The following is a 14,124-nucleotide window of genomic DNA, read 5'->3' on the forward strand; positions in this document are numbered from 1 at the left end:
AAATTTAGAAAATACTGACGTGTTCTGACCCACTTAGAACAAGGAGAACAGTTGGTGGGTAATTTCCTTTGCATCCCCTTCTCTTTTACTTTTCACTTTGGTATGATTCTTTTAAAAATATCATGGTGTTATCTTGGCTTTAGTCTGAGCATAAAGCCAAGCCTGGAGGTTTTCTTGATAAAAATAAATACAATTATTTCGTCCCTTTCTGTGCCTATGACAACTTTGCAGTCAAATTTGTCCCTTTTCTCAAAATGTTAAGGAGCCTGGCTGAAACTATTTAGTGAGTTGTCAGTTCTCAAGCATCATCAAACTCATTCCTATGAAATAGTAAAACTATGTAGGAATAAATAATTAACTCATACATTTGTGAAGACATCTAGGAAGATCAGTTGCCTGTAGAACAGGATTAATTTTATTTTCCTGCTACAGTCATTTCTTTATGCTGAATTGTAGATGTAATTTATTGTAGCTGTAGAGTAGGCTGGAGTATTGTCTGAAATAGGGAGAAGAGCTTTTATTTCATTATAAAATACCCTTGTAACACTTGTAATCTCTGTAAACACTTTAGCCTAAATGACTAGGCACCATCTTCTGCTCTGAAGAATTTAGTCCAGTCCACACAGGACTGAATATATGCTTGGTTCTACCAATCAACTAATTATAAATCCTAGAAATGAAGAAAGAATCCGATTACATCCAAATTCCTTCCTCAGCCATGCCTTAAGTGCAAGCTTTTTAGTCCAGACTAAGTTCTGATTATGAAAATTTTATTGTAATTGAGAGTAAGTCAGAATGTCACTGACCTTTTCTGCTAAATGGCTGGAATGAAGGAGGAGAGGTGGAAAACAGCTGCCTTCTTATTTGCACTGGAGCTCAAATGGAATTAAACGTTTCTTCAGACCCTTCTTTAATGGACAGAAACTTTCTCTTCCTCTATCTCTGAATTTTAGTGCCAGATCCAGTAAATGCAGAAACATCATGGAATATTTCCATCATTGATGGAAATATTTGCTCTTGGACCAGTTTAAATACTTAAACGTGCTCATGTCCATCCCTGTTCAAGGCATTTTTTTAAGTCTGTGGTTTACCTTAAGCAAAAGCCTCACTTAGTTGATTTTATTGAAGAATTACCTAGAATAGTAGTCCTTTTTAAAATTCAGGCTAGCACTGTTACAAATAACTCCTTCACCAGACTGTGTTCATGAACAAACTGTATTCATCACATCAATCACTAACATGCAGAAGTTGATGCACCTTCATTGTCAGACTGAGTCAATTAGGACATGATGAAAAACAAGTTTCAGCTCCTTTTTATTTTATTTTTTTTTTTAATTTCATTCTACTTGTCCCAGACCAGTGTCAGTATTTCTGATCACAACAAAATAATATTTAGTTTTGGGTCAGCTGTGCCACTGCTGACTGATTCATCATCTGCATACACTGAAATACTTGAGTTTTTTAGATCTGCAGGGCAAAATTCTCAGCAATCTTCAGAACCTTTGAGTTTTGCTCCATTAAATGGCAAAACAACCAAGTGATATCACCAATAAGAGGTGCCCAATAAGAAACTGCCCAATAAGAGGTGAAGCACCAATACTGAACTGAGAGTTGGTGACATGGAAGAGGACAAAAATATGTGTATTCTGAAAGCATAAAGCAAGTCTGTGACAAAAGACAGCTGCTGCCCACTGCTGCATTTTTCTGTTTCATTCAACTCCAGCTGAGTGATGGGTTGGATGGTGATTGCAGCCCAAATCTCATCACAGAAATTAGGGCTGCCCTGGTGGCTCCTCATTTTATGGCTGTATCATAGGAGGGTTGTGCACTGCCTGGGGACACAAAATCAATGTAAGGCTGCATTAATTAAGTCTGGTTTTGGCCCCAGTGTCAAGCACAGCAGTAAGTGCAGGTGCACAGTAGGTTAGTCAGTAAAACAAAAAAGTACTTTGGAGTTTGAGTCTATAAAGGTTTTCTAAGTATCCAAATTAACTGAGGAGGTGAAGATAAACCTCGTGCAGGCAGGTATGCAAACACTGATGGTGTTTCAGCTGTGGGTAGGTTCTATAAACAGCTTTATAGTGACTTATAGGCTTTGTAAAAGGACTTTAAAAAGGATGTAAATGGAAATTATTGTAAATTATGTTCACTCATTTTCAAGTACACAGTAAAAACCTGGACCACAGCATTGTTCTAGGGTGACTAATGTTTTACACTGTAAAAGTAATCAATTTGATAAGAGCTTCCCATATTTCATTTCTATTTTACTCGCTAGTGCTCCTTGGGATTTGCAGAGATGAGGGAAAAGCTCCCACATGCCTCTGTGAGGGTACATAAAGTGGGGGAACAAAGTGTTTTTTGGGTATGTGGGTCCCTTGAACTCCCACCACTCCCGTGTTCCTGTGGCAAGACATCCAGCAGAGCCAAAATGGGGAGGGTTCAAAGTCCTCTCTCTTCCCCTGTCCTTTCCTGAAGTTATAACAGCTGCACCAAGGTCTGCTTTTTCTGGTTGCTTTCTTTCCTGCTGACTCTCCGTCCTGTGAAAGTATAATAGGAGCATGGGTGTTCTCTGACCCCAAATCTACTCTAGCACAGCTGAAAAGAAAGCTGGAAGCAGAGGGGAGGCTGCTTTTCTTTCTATTGAAATTAAATCTGGCTTGGAACCAGGCTGTGTTTCACAAACTGCACACTGCTTTTCTGGTTAGTCTCTGATGGAGAGCAGCAGACAAATTCTACCTATGCTGCAGTCGTGCAGGGCTGTGCCAGCCCCTCAAGGCCACTGAAATATTTTATTTCAGTTGTGTCCTAGTGCAGGTAAAGGTGGAGTTTGTGCCTTTTGAGTTAAATGGCTGAAAAAAGGTCTGTGAGTTCCAGCCAGACTGACCACACAGACCAGTCTGTTCCTGTTGGGGATAATGTGCTGAGTGACCTGCAAAAATATCAGAATCACCTCTTGAAGATTATTGTCTTATTAGGTAAGAATGGTTAGACAAATGGTAGGAGCACTTCCTAAATGTGCAATATTTTAGGGAATTTCCGTTTTCTGATTTAAAGGTAAGAATTCCAACGGGGGAAAGGGTGAGGGAGTGCTTTGGTCATGCTCAGTGCCCTCCTTTCTGCCGAGACCATCATGGGGTCTCTGAGATTCTCACCCAGAGTGATTTCTGTGTAACAAAAACTGCTGGGTCAGAAATGGACTCTCTGCACCTTCAAATAGCTCACACAGATGTTCAAAGTTCTGATAGATCTGGTTTTGTTTAGCAGTGTGCTTGGCTGCAGGCTTAATTCTGTGCTCCAGTCACATTAACTGGGGTCCAGCTGATGGAGGTCTCAACGATTCAGGAATCACCTGAAAGTTCAGTGTGGTTTTTGGAGGTCTGCTGGAAAAGGGGGAACTTAATAAGGCATTGACAGATTTGTCTTGGTTTGAAAGGAGAGGTGTCTGCTAAGGAGACAGGAGCCTCCCCTGAAATGGAAAATGTAAATCCCCTCTCTCTGAATTGTTATAATTTTGAAATTAAGGGGCTCTCAGGCAAAGATATGGGAGCAGGAATAACAGTTCTTTATTAGGGAAGAAAATAAAAATAAAACAAACAATGCAGCAATACAAAACCACCCTGCCAGAGTCAGAGCAGGCCCTGGCAGGCTGTGGGTCAGGGTGGTGGCAGCAGTGCCATTCCATGGGGGCTCAGCCCTCCTGCAGTGCCAGCTGTGCTTCTGCTGGAGCAGGATCCTGGACAAGGCTGGAGTTTTCCTCTGGAGCTCCAGGGCTGGTGTGGATGGGCCTGGGCTCCCTCTGGGAATGCAGTGGGGCAGAAAGCTGCTCCTCTGGGAATGCAGTGGGGCAGAAAGCTGCTCCTCTGGGAATGCAGTGGGGCAGAAAGCTGCTCCTCTGGGAATGCAGTGGGGCAGAAAGCTGCTCCTCTGGGAATGCAGTGGGGCAGAAAGCTGCTCCTCTGGGAACGCAGTGGGGCAGAAAGCTGCTCCTCTGGGAATGCAGTGGGCAAAGGCTGCTGTGGTGTTCCCAGAATCTCAGATTGTATCCAGGTAGGAATGCTTGGCTCCTCCCCTGGGCAGAGCATCTCCCATGGGATGATGGAATTTTCTCAGCCATGCAGGGACACTCAGTGGCCATGAACAGCAGAGATCTCCTGGAGGGAGGATTGGCTGTGGGAGAGATAAAGAAAACTGCCCCATGAACAGCAGAGAACTGCCCCAGCTCTGACAGATGGTGAATAGAATGCACCCCCCATTTCCAGCCCAAGACAACATTTTACTTACACATTTTCTGGTGGAAGTCGAAGTGGTGGAGTCCTGCAGCAGGCAGATTAGCACAGGTCAGGGGGAAAGTGCTGTCTTTTAAATCACAGTGTGCAGAATGCTTACCTGCACAAACAGCCAGGAGACACAGAGACACCCCCCACTGCTCCTGGAGCACTCTGCCCCGGACAAGCTGCTGCATCTGCTCCTGCCACATGGTCTGTTCCATCCAGTTTTTGTTTTCCTTCTGCCAACATCAGCCTTGCTGCTTCCCCTCAGGCTTCAGCTGAGTGTGATGGGCCCAGGGGCCAAGGAAGCTTTGCCATCAGCTGTGGCACCCGCAGGTCCATGCCTGTCCTGTCCATGCCTGGTTTAAGCTGTTTGTTTCCACTCCTTCTGCATGTTTCCACTCCTGTACTCAAACCAAATGTCTCTTTTTTTTTTTTTTTTCAGCCTTCTCTCCTTTGGAATGAGATTTTGGAATTCTTGCCTGAAACAATTCTCTGCACCTCTTATTTACAAACCTCTTGGTTTGTATTACTTGCCTTGCATTTCCATTTATTGCAGAAGGAGTAGGTGGAGAGGAAGCAAAAAGAATGCCATGCTGCTCAGTGTGGAATTTTTTATTTCTCTTTCAAGTCAGTTTGTGTATCTTTATTTCCACCTCCTGCCTACTTCTCTCAAGATCTTTGAAGTCATAGGGCCACTTGAGTTTCTCTGCTTATTTTCATGCTGTCAAAAAAAAGGCTGGGCTGCCAAAAATATACTCTCAACCCTGGAGATTTCCTACACTTGGGACTTGTGCTGAAAGAGCAAGTGAAGGTCCCCTAGGGAATAACTCTGCTGTTTAAAGCTGCTGGAAGCTGTGGCAGGTGTATGGGCTTGCCCCTGTAAGCTGTCTTCATCAGATGAGAGAATAATTACTCGTGCTCAGTACAGACAGGTGTATTGGCAGCCCACTGCTAATAACTTAAGGATCTGTCATTCAATTCAAGGAAAACAATTATGTTGGTTTTTCTTTCTTTTCTTCTTCTTTTTTTTTTTTTTCCCTGATTTTTTGTTTTAAAGAAAATATCAGTGTGGGAGGAAAAACTCCAAACAGTAGAGTGAAAAATGAAAGGCAACTGTGAAAATAAATCCAGATTTCTAAATCTTATCTCTCCATTGAACATACACATCTGTTCCTCTGTCTGCTGTAACCACATGTTAACTCCTCACTTGCTGCTTTTGTCCTGTCCTTTTTTCCTTGCACAAATTATGCTACATCTTGTAAACTGAAACAACACAAATGCAACATGAAGTACATCTTGCCGATAAGAGACACATTATTTTCCACTGACTGGAAAAAAACAATGGTGACATTTTAATGCTGGAATCTGAAAAGTCTCTTGTCCTACCCATTCATTACAGTGTCAGTCCATGTAACATCAGCATGAATGTAACAGTTCTAACCCTCTTAAAGAATGGCCATTCTGAAATATGGCTTTATGAAAAGCTAATAAAATGCAATTACTGTCCAGCTTTGATTCAGAGTCATGAGTCCATTTAAGAATTCACATTTTTATTACCTCACAAAATACTGAAATCTGGGGATTTGGTTTATTGTTTTAATTCTCTCCAGCTGGATGTAACTACCTGTTATATATGTTCACTAGAGCAGCACAGGTCAGTACATAAAAATAAAAGTTATAGCAGTACATAAGGTGGATTAGTCTTTTAAACAGGATGGTGAAATATGATCATGCCTTTCACTCCCTGTGGGTTTCTGGTAGGATTTAACTGTGTATGGAGCTTTTCAGCCGGAGTGTCCATTAAGCTGCTGTGGGAGGGAGGTTTGCACAATACCTGAGCCTCAGGGAGGCACACACGGGGTCAGGTACTTGGGGTCAGTCCCATTTCCTGCTGACTGCCCAGCTCAGGGCAGAGATGGTCTCCTGCCTTTGTTTCACAGCTGGGCTCCTCTGTCACAGCACTTGCAGCTGCTGGTACAAATCTGGAGCTGCTGGAGATGGAGCACGAGCACAAATCTGTGGCCCCTGCAGCTCGCTGCTGGCTGAAGTGTGTTGACAGAAAGGGGCCAGGTAGGCACCAGTGCAGCATCCCTGAGAGTGCTAAAGGACACCATCATCATCCTCCCAGTGCCTGAGCAGAAGTCACTCCCTGGGCTCCTGGCTCGTGATGGAAAGGGAAAAGCTGCCTTTTATTGCCAGCTCTAATATTTGTATTAAGAATTACCAACAGTCTTCTTGGGGGAGAATGATACAAGGAACAGAGTGCAGCACATTACCTACAGTGTTTGTATTCTCTTGCAGAATGAGCTGGTACTCAGCTTCTTCCTCAACTGGTCCAAAAATACCTTGGCAGAACATTCAGCATCTCTGACCTTAGGTATGTGGATTACCATTCTTATTTCTTTTCTAAGAAATGATAATCCTTGATAGTTTTATGCAAAGGTGAGTCTAAAGTTTAGATGGTTTGGGTTTTTTTTAGGATATAAGGATAGCAACAAATAATTCCTGATTTCTCAAGATTTTGAAAATGCATTGCTAATGTCACCTGTAGATTTCTTTCTTCTTCTAATATTCCTTTCAACCTTGCTTCATTTCTTTTTGACTAAACATGCTTATATGCAAAGCAAAAGTTCATTTACACAAACCGTGGCAAGTTTCTTGCTTTACAAAACAAAATATTCTAAGGTTTTGGAGGAAGGGATGTCAGTCATGACAAAGCACAATGTGTGCTTGCACAAGCAAAGAAAATCAGGGGTGACTTCTAAAGTAATTTTCACAATGAGTGGAGCAAGTAAATAACAGAACATTATGTTAATGCTTAGGCATACATTATTAATGACTGTGGTAATTCACTTCTGGCTAAATGAGATGCTGCACTGTTCCCTTACCCTATCTAAATACTTAACCCATTTTCCTCTTCTGTCCAGCGCCTAATTTAATCTAATTTCTGACATTACAGCATTAAGAGGCAAAGCATAAACCATAAAAAGTAAACTCTGAATATTTATTGTCTTCCACTGCCTTAGTTCTGCACTGATAATAATCTTCTGTACTCAGTTTTTGGGCAAAATAAAACCTCATAAAGGAGTCTGCAGCTGCACTCTGCACCACAACAATTCAGCTGGTTGTTATGTGCTCCAAGTGATAGGACAGTTTCCAAGATCATCAGTTTTCCACATTTCAGAAAGGATTGTATCTCTGCACATTTAGTTTGCATGTCCATTAAGTTAATTTAACCCCTCTGCAGACAGAGGTTTCATTATCTCTTTTGCTGGGACCAGTTTTTTTTTTTTTTTTATCCATCAGAACAAAATAAATCCCATTCTGGCTTCTCAGCCTTTGGAAGATTCCCCCTGTGTGGAGCTTATTTGATTAGGGCATGCCATTATCATATTAAACCCATTATGACTATTGAAAATTACTAATGGTTGCTCTAACTTTTACAAAGGATCAAGGAGATAATGCAAAGATGTCCTAGGTGCTAGGAACATGTAATCTGGGTCCATGGGCCCCATCTCCCTCTGGGTGAGTTTCAGCAAAGATACAGATGTCAGAGTGAGCAGAGGCACAAGGCAGTCAAAGCCTCAGAATAATTTTGATATGCCACTAATATTCAGCTGCCTAATTATTACACAGAATCTGGGTGCAAAAGTTTTATGCAAAATCATGAACTGAATCGATAGGAAAATTGAGAAATAACTTGCAACATCATAATTCCTATAGCAGTGTCCTGAACCAGTGTAGTCTGAAGGATGAGCCACCTATTTTTGTTGTCAGTGGCAGCAAAAATCAAGGAAGAGAATGAAGAAACCGAGTCAAGAACGTGTTTAGTGGGTGTTTGATGAGAGCTGTGTGTCAGGTTACCCAGTCTGTTCCTCACTTTGTAGTTACTGGTGGTGAGGGTCACAACAGGGTTGGGGAAGAGGAGTGTGTCTCTGGCCTCCAGCCGTGAGGTTACAGGGGGATTGGATTTTTTCCTATTCAAGAACTCTGCCTTTTAAAGTTTGGATGCTTCACTTAGGGCAAAACCTTTGTTTAACACAGGGGAAAGCAACAAACCCAAACCACAAACAAAAGCAGCTCTCTTTAGCCTAGAAAACTGATCACTATCATTTACTGATGAACCAGCAGCAGCACACACAGGGGTCCAAACCATGAGTTTAGACCTGGTTAAAAACAGGGAAAAAAGAAGCATGGCCTGGGTTGCTCTGGCTGCTGCACAGTTTGTGGTGAGCTCTGGAGCTGTGGAACCTGCCTTGAGTGTGCTGATTGCCCACCTGAGAAAATGATTGAAACATATCTATTTCTATTTTTACTTTTCTTCTACTCTTCACCTCGTCTTTGGAGCCAGGCTGCTGCCACGCCCCAGAGAGCTCACAGAAATCTTTGTTCCATGGCATTCTGCACACTGGTGGCATCCAGAGGAGACACAAGTCCAGCTAAGGCAGGGGGAGGTGTCTGGTCATGCCAAGGTGCCAGGCAGCAAACAAGGAGCTGCTGGGAGGAGCAAAGTGGCCCCAGAAGTTCTTGCTGGCTGAGGGTGCCCAGAAACACTCTTGATTTGGAGGTGAACTCTGGAGTAATGCCATAATCAGTCTGGGGAGGAATTAAATTCACTGAGCCTGCAGGAAAGAGGTGGTTGCCATGAATAAAAGGTAGATTTTTTTTTTCCCCCCACAAATTTCATTGCTTTCTGAGGTTATAAGGGTCTTAATATTTGTCTCTTTTGAAAAATAACTCAAGTTTAATATGGGCTGTAGCTTTCCATGGGTCTGGTAGCTTCTCTCTCAAGCAAAAGAAATCATCTCTCTCTTGGTTAGGATCAATATGAAATAAGATTAATGCCCAATAGGATCAAGTTATGAATTTTGATCATACCAGCATCTTTCTCTTACACTGCTATAATTTATAAATGTTGTAGGTAATTACACTTACTAAAGTAAAATAAAAATTAAAATTTATGAATTTGTACTCTGCTCCCAGCAATAGAGAGATTAGAAATCAGTGTTAAATTTACTTGACATGAATACTGAATCAGTATTCCCAATGGGGTGAATTTTGAGTTATCCTGAACATTGTCAGCATTTCATTATACCAAGCTCACTACAAGGCAGTAAGAGCAGATATCAGGAATGATCTCACAATCAGACTTTTATAAAAGCCCTTAAAAAAAAAAAAAAAGGAGGAAGAAAGAAAAGTCTATCAAACACATTTTAATATCAAACTTATTCTTCTCTTGAGTTTGTATCTCCTGAAAATATTAATCATTATCATATATCATATCCTGAAAATATTATCATTATCATATATTAATCAGTTTTGGTTCTGCTGTGGGCTATACCACTGTACAGCCAGTTCTGGCAGGTTTAATTAGTGCTCCATGTGTTTGTGTGAGCCTCTGGCCTTGAGGTGCAGTAGGGGAACAGGTTCTGTGTCCTTGTAAAGGGACATCCAGGCTTTCCAGGGAGGTTGTAACGTGGCATTCCCCTCCGTGTGGAACCACAGTCCTCATGAATAGTCCCTGAGGAGAAACAGGCTCTCTTGCTCATGTGCCACGGTGTTTTTGATCTTCTGAAGTTGCTCACTCTTGATGTAAAGCTTCTGCCACGAGCTGCCTTCCTGGTTTAGTCACATTCACCCACGAGCACCTCTGGCTGGCTTGGAGGACTGGAGCCCTGAGACAGTCGGGGTGTTTGGAGCTGTCTGGGGGAAGTCAGGTGCTTGGGAGGCTGTAACTAAAGCAGGCAGATGGTTGGCTTGGGGCATTCAACCCCAGTCCTGGAAAACCAAACAAGTTCCAGTTCTCTTTGATGCCAGATGTCAAAACAGGCTGTCACCAGGAAGAAAGGTCTAAGAAAAATCTGAGGGTGCAGAATACAGAATAATACTGAGCTCCCCAATGGCAGTGCAGTGACACTTTTTTAATTAGTTTCTTCACATTGCTTTGCAGTCCACATGTGAAAGGCAATGTATTATTAAGTTACAGTTTCCCTCTTGATTTTGCCAGTAGCATCATCCTCGCCGTTTCTTTCCTCAAACGTTGTGCACAGTGTGATGCAGAGCTTGTTTTAAACTGCTGCTGAGGAAAGCACTGCACAAACGGTGGGATATGGAGCTGGGAGCTCTCCAGCATGCCAGAAAAGACCATCTAGATAAAATGAGGAACTGCATGCTTGAGTACTGGGAAGATCAATTCACCTCCAGTAGAAATCTGAATGCTAATTGCCTCCATTTCTTCATTTGAAAAGACAAAAGGACCCACAGTTTTCTCATGTTTATGTTCCTCAATGAGAGATTATAAACTGGCAGTGTTTGGGATTTTCTGTGCTAGGGCTGGTGGCTGACTTCCACTGGGAACACTGAGCTACACAGGCACAAATCAGAAAGGAGAAAACTCCAAGTGCTCCTGGGTCCTCATTTGGTATTTGACAGCTTTTGCATCCACACCAGAGAGTGAAGAGTCGATCCCTGGGGGGATCTTTTGCTTCAGCTGCAGTCAGTGTAACTCAGTCCTGTACCTGCAACAGACCAGCACTTGGTCCCTGTCTAAAATGGGCTGCAAGCAGAGCATGACACTTCCCAAAAATGCAGGGCTGAGCTCAAATAGATCTGCCCAAGCTGGCTAGATTGGAATTATTGCATGTATTCCATTATCATGTGAAGCTAAAATCACCTGGACTTCAAAGAGGATGTGATCTAGCACTGAGTGTGGGAAAACCAAAAATACACCAGCTGAGTGCAGCTAACAGTAACTGGGTTTTACTCTGAAATATAACAGATTTCCCAAACTCTCTTATTTTTTATTTCCCTTCCTTTTATTTTTTTTCCTGTTAGTACTCAATTTATCACATAGTAAGAGCAAATATTTTAGTAATAGTTGTGCCCGTAGTGTGTGTTTTTCAGACTTCCTTTTGCATATTCGATTAGAAATGCATTTTCCCTTCTCTTTTGGTTTATTTTGGGGATTTTTTGGGTTTTTTGGGGTGTTTTGGTTTGGTTTTGTTTTGGGTTTTTTTTGGGTGTTTTTTTTTTTTTTTTTTTTTTTTTTTTTTTTTTTTTTTTTTTTTTGTTAGAAACTTATTTACATTTCTTACTTTCAAGGAAAAAGTAAAAACCAACTCCCACAGAGAAATTCCTTCATTGGATATGTACCACACTGTAAAAATTTATGAAAAACAAAGGTATTGGTAGTGCTGCTAGGAAAGGGAAGACTGTGTTCCCTATTCTAGACTATTACACTGTGTGTAATAGTCTAGAATTCTACATCTCCTCTTGCAAATTCAAGGCAAAAGGATTCACAGCTTAAGGAAAAAAAATGGTGAAGTGGCTTTGCATAAAAAAAAAAAAAAAAAGAGGAATTTTATGGGCTTCTTCTTAACCTGGAAAAGACTCAGCATTGTCTGGTTCATGGAGTTTTCATCCCTTGTCCCTCCCTGTTCCTATTTTCATAACACAAGAAATGAAATAAGGCACAGTCTTGCCAAGTGATTTGTCAAGGTTCATAAGGGAGAATAACAAATGAAGAACTGCTACTCGGTCTTCTAAGTCCCAGCTTAGTGATTTCTTCCTGAGATTTCAATTTTTCAGGAGTGTTTCAGGCCTTTCTCTACTTAGGATGTGATTAAAAATGTATTTTTGTAGTCTCTAAAGGGGAGAAAATGGAGAAGGATTCATATTCTGAAATTCCACTCCAAGCATCATAAACTCAGTAGCATTGGTAAAATTCTATTATGGCAGTTGCATGTACACACTGTGTTATTTCTAATTCATTTGAGTTCCCTTCCTTAGGATAAATGGCAATTGCACTGGCTCTCTGGCTGTCAGCACTACATGACTCCACTCTCATTGTGTCTGCTGAGCAGTTATTTTAGGCTCTGTTCACTCCAGAACTTACACATTTGGTTTCTTCAGAAAAATAAACCCAACGTGACTTGTCCATTACAACACCCCCTGAAAAACAGAGAGGCTGAGCAGGGGGAGGTGGATTCCTGGCTCCCACCACCCTGGCTGGGAGGGCAAGAGTGAGACGGGGTGCTCATGATGCCCTGTGAAGAGAGGCTGGCCTAGAGCAGAGGCTGGGCAGAGCTAAAAAATGAAGCAGGGATTTGTTCAAAGGATCTCCTCCATGGATCCACCTTGGGCAGCACCAGAGCCCAGCCAGGGCTGCAGCCAAGAGGAACCAAAATGGTCCCAAAATGCACGAGCGCTCCCGGGGGCTCTCACTGGGATCAGCTCTGCTCCATTTGCACCTTGCAGTTCATTGTCCCATTCCAGCTTTAGCCCAGGCACTCCCATCCTGCTTGTTTTTCTCTCTCCAGCCCACGCTGTTTGTGCTCCTGGGCCTGAGATTTGGATCATTTGTCCTTGGTGCCCAGCTGGAGAAGGAATTTTTGTCTCCCTGCTCTGTGAGAGATCTCACCATCCCCTAATGTGAAGCTGAGAACTGCACACTAAAGCAGCACAGAATCTGAAAAATACAAAAGCTAAAACCTGAGGCATCACCCAGCTCTCTGCTGAGGCTGAAAGGGACACGAGGGAACCCTCCTGCTACCCAGGGGATCAGTGCTGGTACTGCCCAAAAGCCTCCTGTGGCAGTGTATGACTGGCAAGTGATGGCTGTTCTTACATCCCATCATCCTTTCCTCTGCTCCTCACGAGATGTGTTTCTATTTAAAGAATTAATTACCACTGTATTGTCTTGTCTCATGTTGTTATGTCACCCTGCAGTGGCTTCAGGGCTGGAGGGTCAGTGGCAGGTCCCAAGGTGCAGGAAAGAGAGCAGGAATTCTCTGTCTGAGGTCTCCAGCTCAGCTACTGCTCTAAAGGGGAGGTGGGAGAGCAGAGCCCAGCTCATGAGACACCCTCGTTGTGCTGTAAGCTTAGCAGGATTGAGTTCTTGCTTTTTCAGGTAAATGAGTGGTTGTAATACAGCTTTGGTTTAATTAAACATAGCCCTGTTTGCCTGAGTAAAACCAGGAAATTTCACCCAGGCTGTGGCTGGGCTGGTGACCAGGTGTGGCAAAATGGCTCAAGCCCAGCTCCTCAGCCCCTGCTCAGGTGAAACACTGCAAAAATGAGGAGGTCAGACAGATCTTGAGGAGAGGTTGTGTTCACCATTACCTGATTTGCAGTGGTAAAAGGCATCTTTTCTCTGCTGTGCCTCCCAGCTTGTCTCTGCAGGGCAGGTAAACCACATTACTTACCCAGCTTCAAGGACACACCTTTTTGGCAATGAAGACAGCTGGCTCGTGCCTGCAGCAGAAAGATGGAACAGGATTTGCTTAGTCATTTCTTCCACATTATGAGACTGATTCTTTTTGCTTGGAAAATGAAAAATGGCTTTTTTTTTTTCAGTGGGAATTATATCAGATTCCTAAAGTGCATCTTAGTAGAAAAATCTATGAAAGCAATGGGTTGCATGAAAACCAGCCTGGAACACATAAAGTACAGAATGAGGAAGGGAGAATTTATATAAAATGTTGTTTCTCTAACTCAGTTTGGAACTGATCGGGAAACTTGCTCTTTTTTCCCTTTTTTATTTTCTCTTGGGAACTGGGGAAAAAAACTACAGTGTTTTTAACCAGGCAGAACTGCAACAATAGTGAGTTGTGTCATCAGTGACTGCCAAAAAAACTACCCCAATTATTTGCCACTCAAGCATAAATTTCCCACTGAATTTCAGATTGATGGCAATTAGTAAACAGAAAATCTCTGGCAGTTAACAAACAGAAAAGAAAATGAGCACTGCATGTCAGACCACTTCCTTCCATCACACTGCTTATCCATGTTTTCTAATTTCATCCCTGATTTAAGCACGCAGCAGGTTTTTATATGTTAGCTACTTATATATGTT

The 14,124-nt window shown here is 42.4% G+C and overlaps 1 protein-coding gene across 1 annotated transcript in view; it reads left to right on the forward strand.

Annotated features, from left to right (window-relative positions):
* PIK3C2G (phosphatidylinositol-4-phosphate 3-kinase catalytic subunit type 2 gamma) overlaps positions 1 to 14,124 on the forward strand; it is a 185,929-nt gene that overhangs the window by 150,099 nt on the left and 21,706 nt on the right. The window contains exon 30 of the mRNA XM_053943203.1: positions 6,573 to 6,648. Within this exon, the coding sequence (XP_053799178.1) occupies positions 6,573 to 6,648 (76 nt within the window). The remainder of the gene's footprint in view (positions 1 to 6,572; positions 6,649 to 14,124) is intronic.

This window comes from Vidua chalybeata, chromosome 5 (assembly GCF_026979565.1).
Source record: "Vidua chalybeata isolate OUT-0048 chromosome 5, bVidCha1 merged haplotype, whole genome shotgun sequence".
NCBI lineage: Eukaryota > Metazoa > Chordata > Aves > Passeriformes > Viduidae > Vidua > Vidua chalybeata.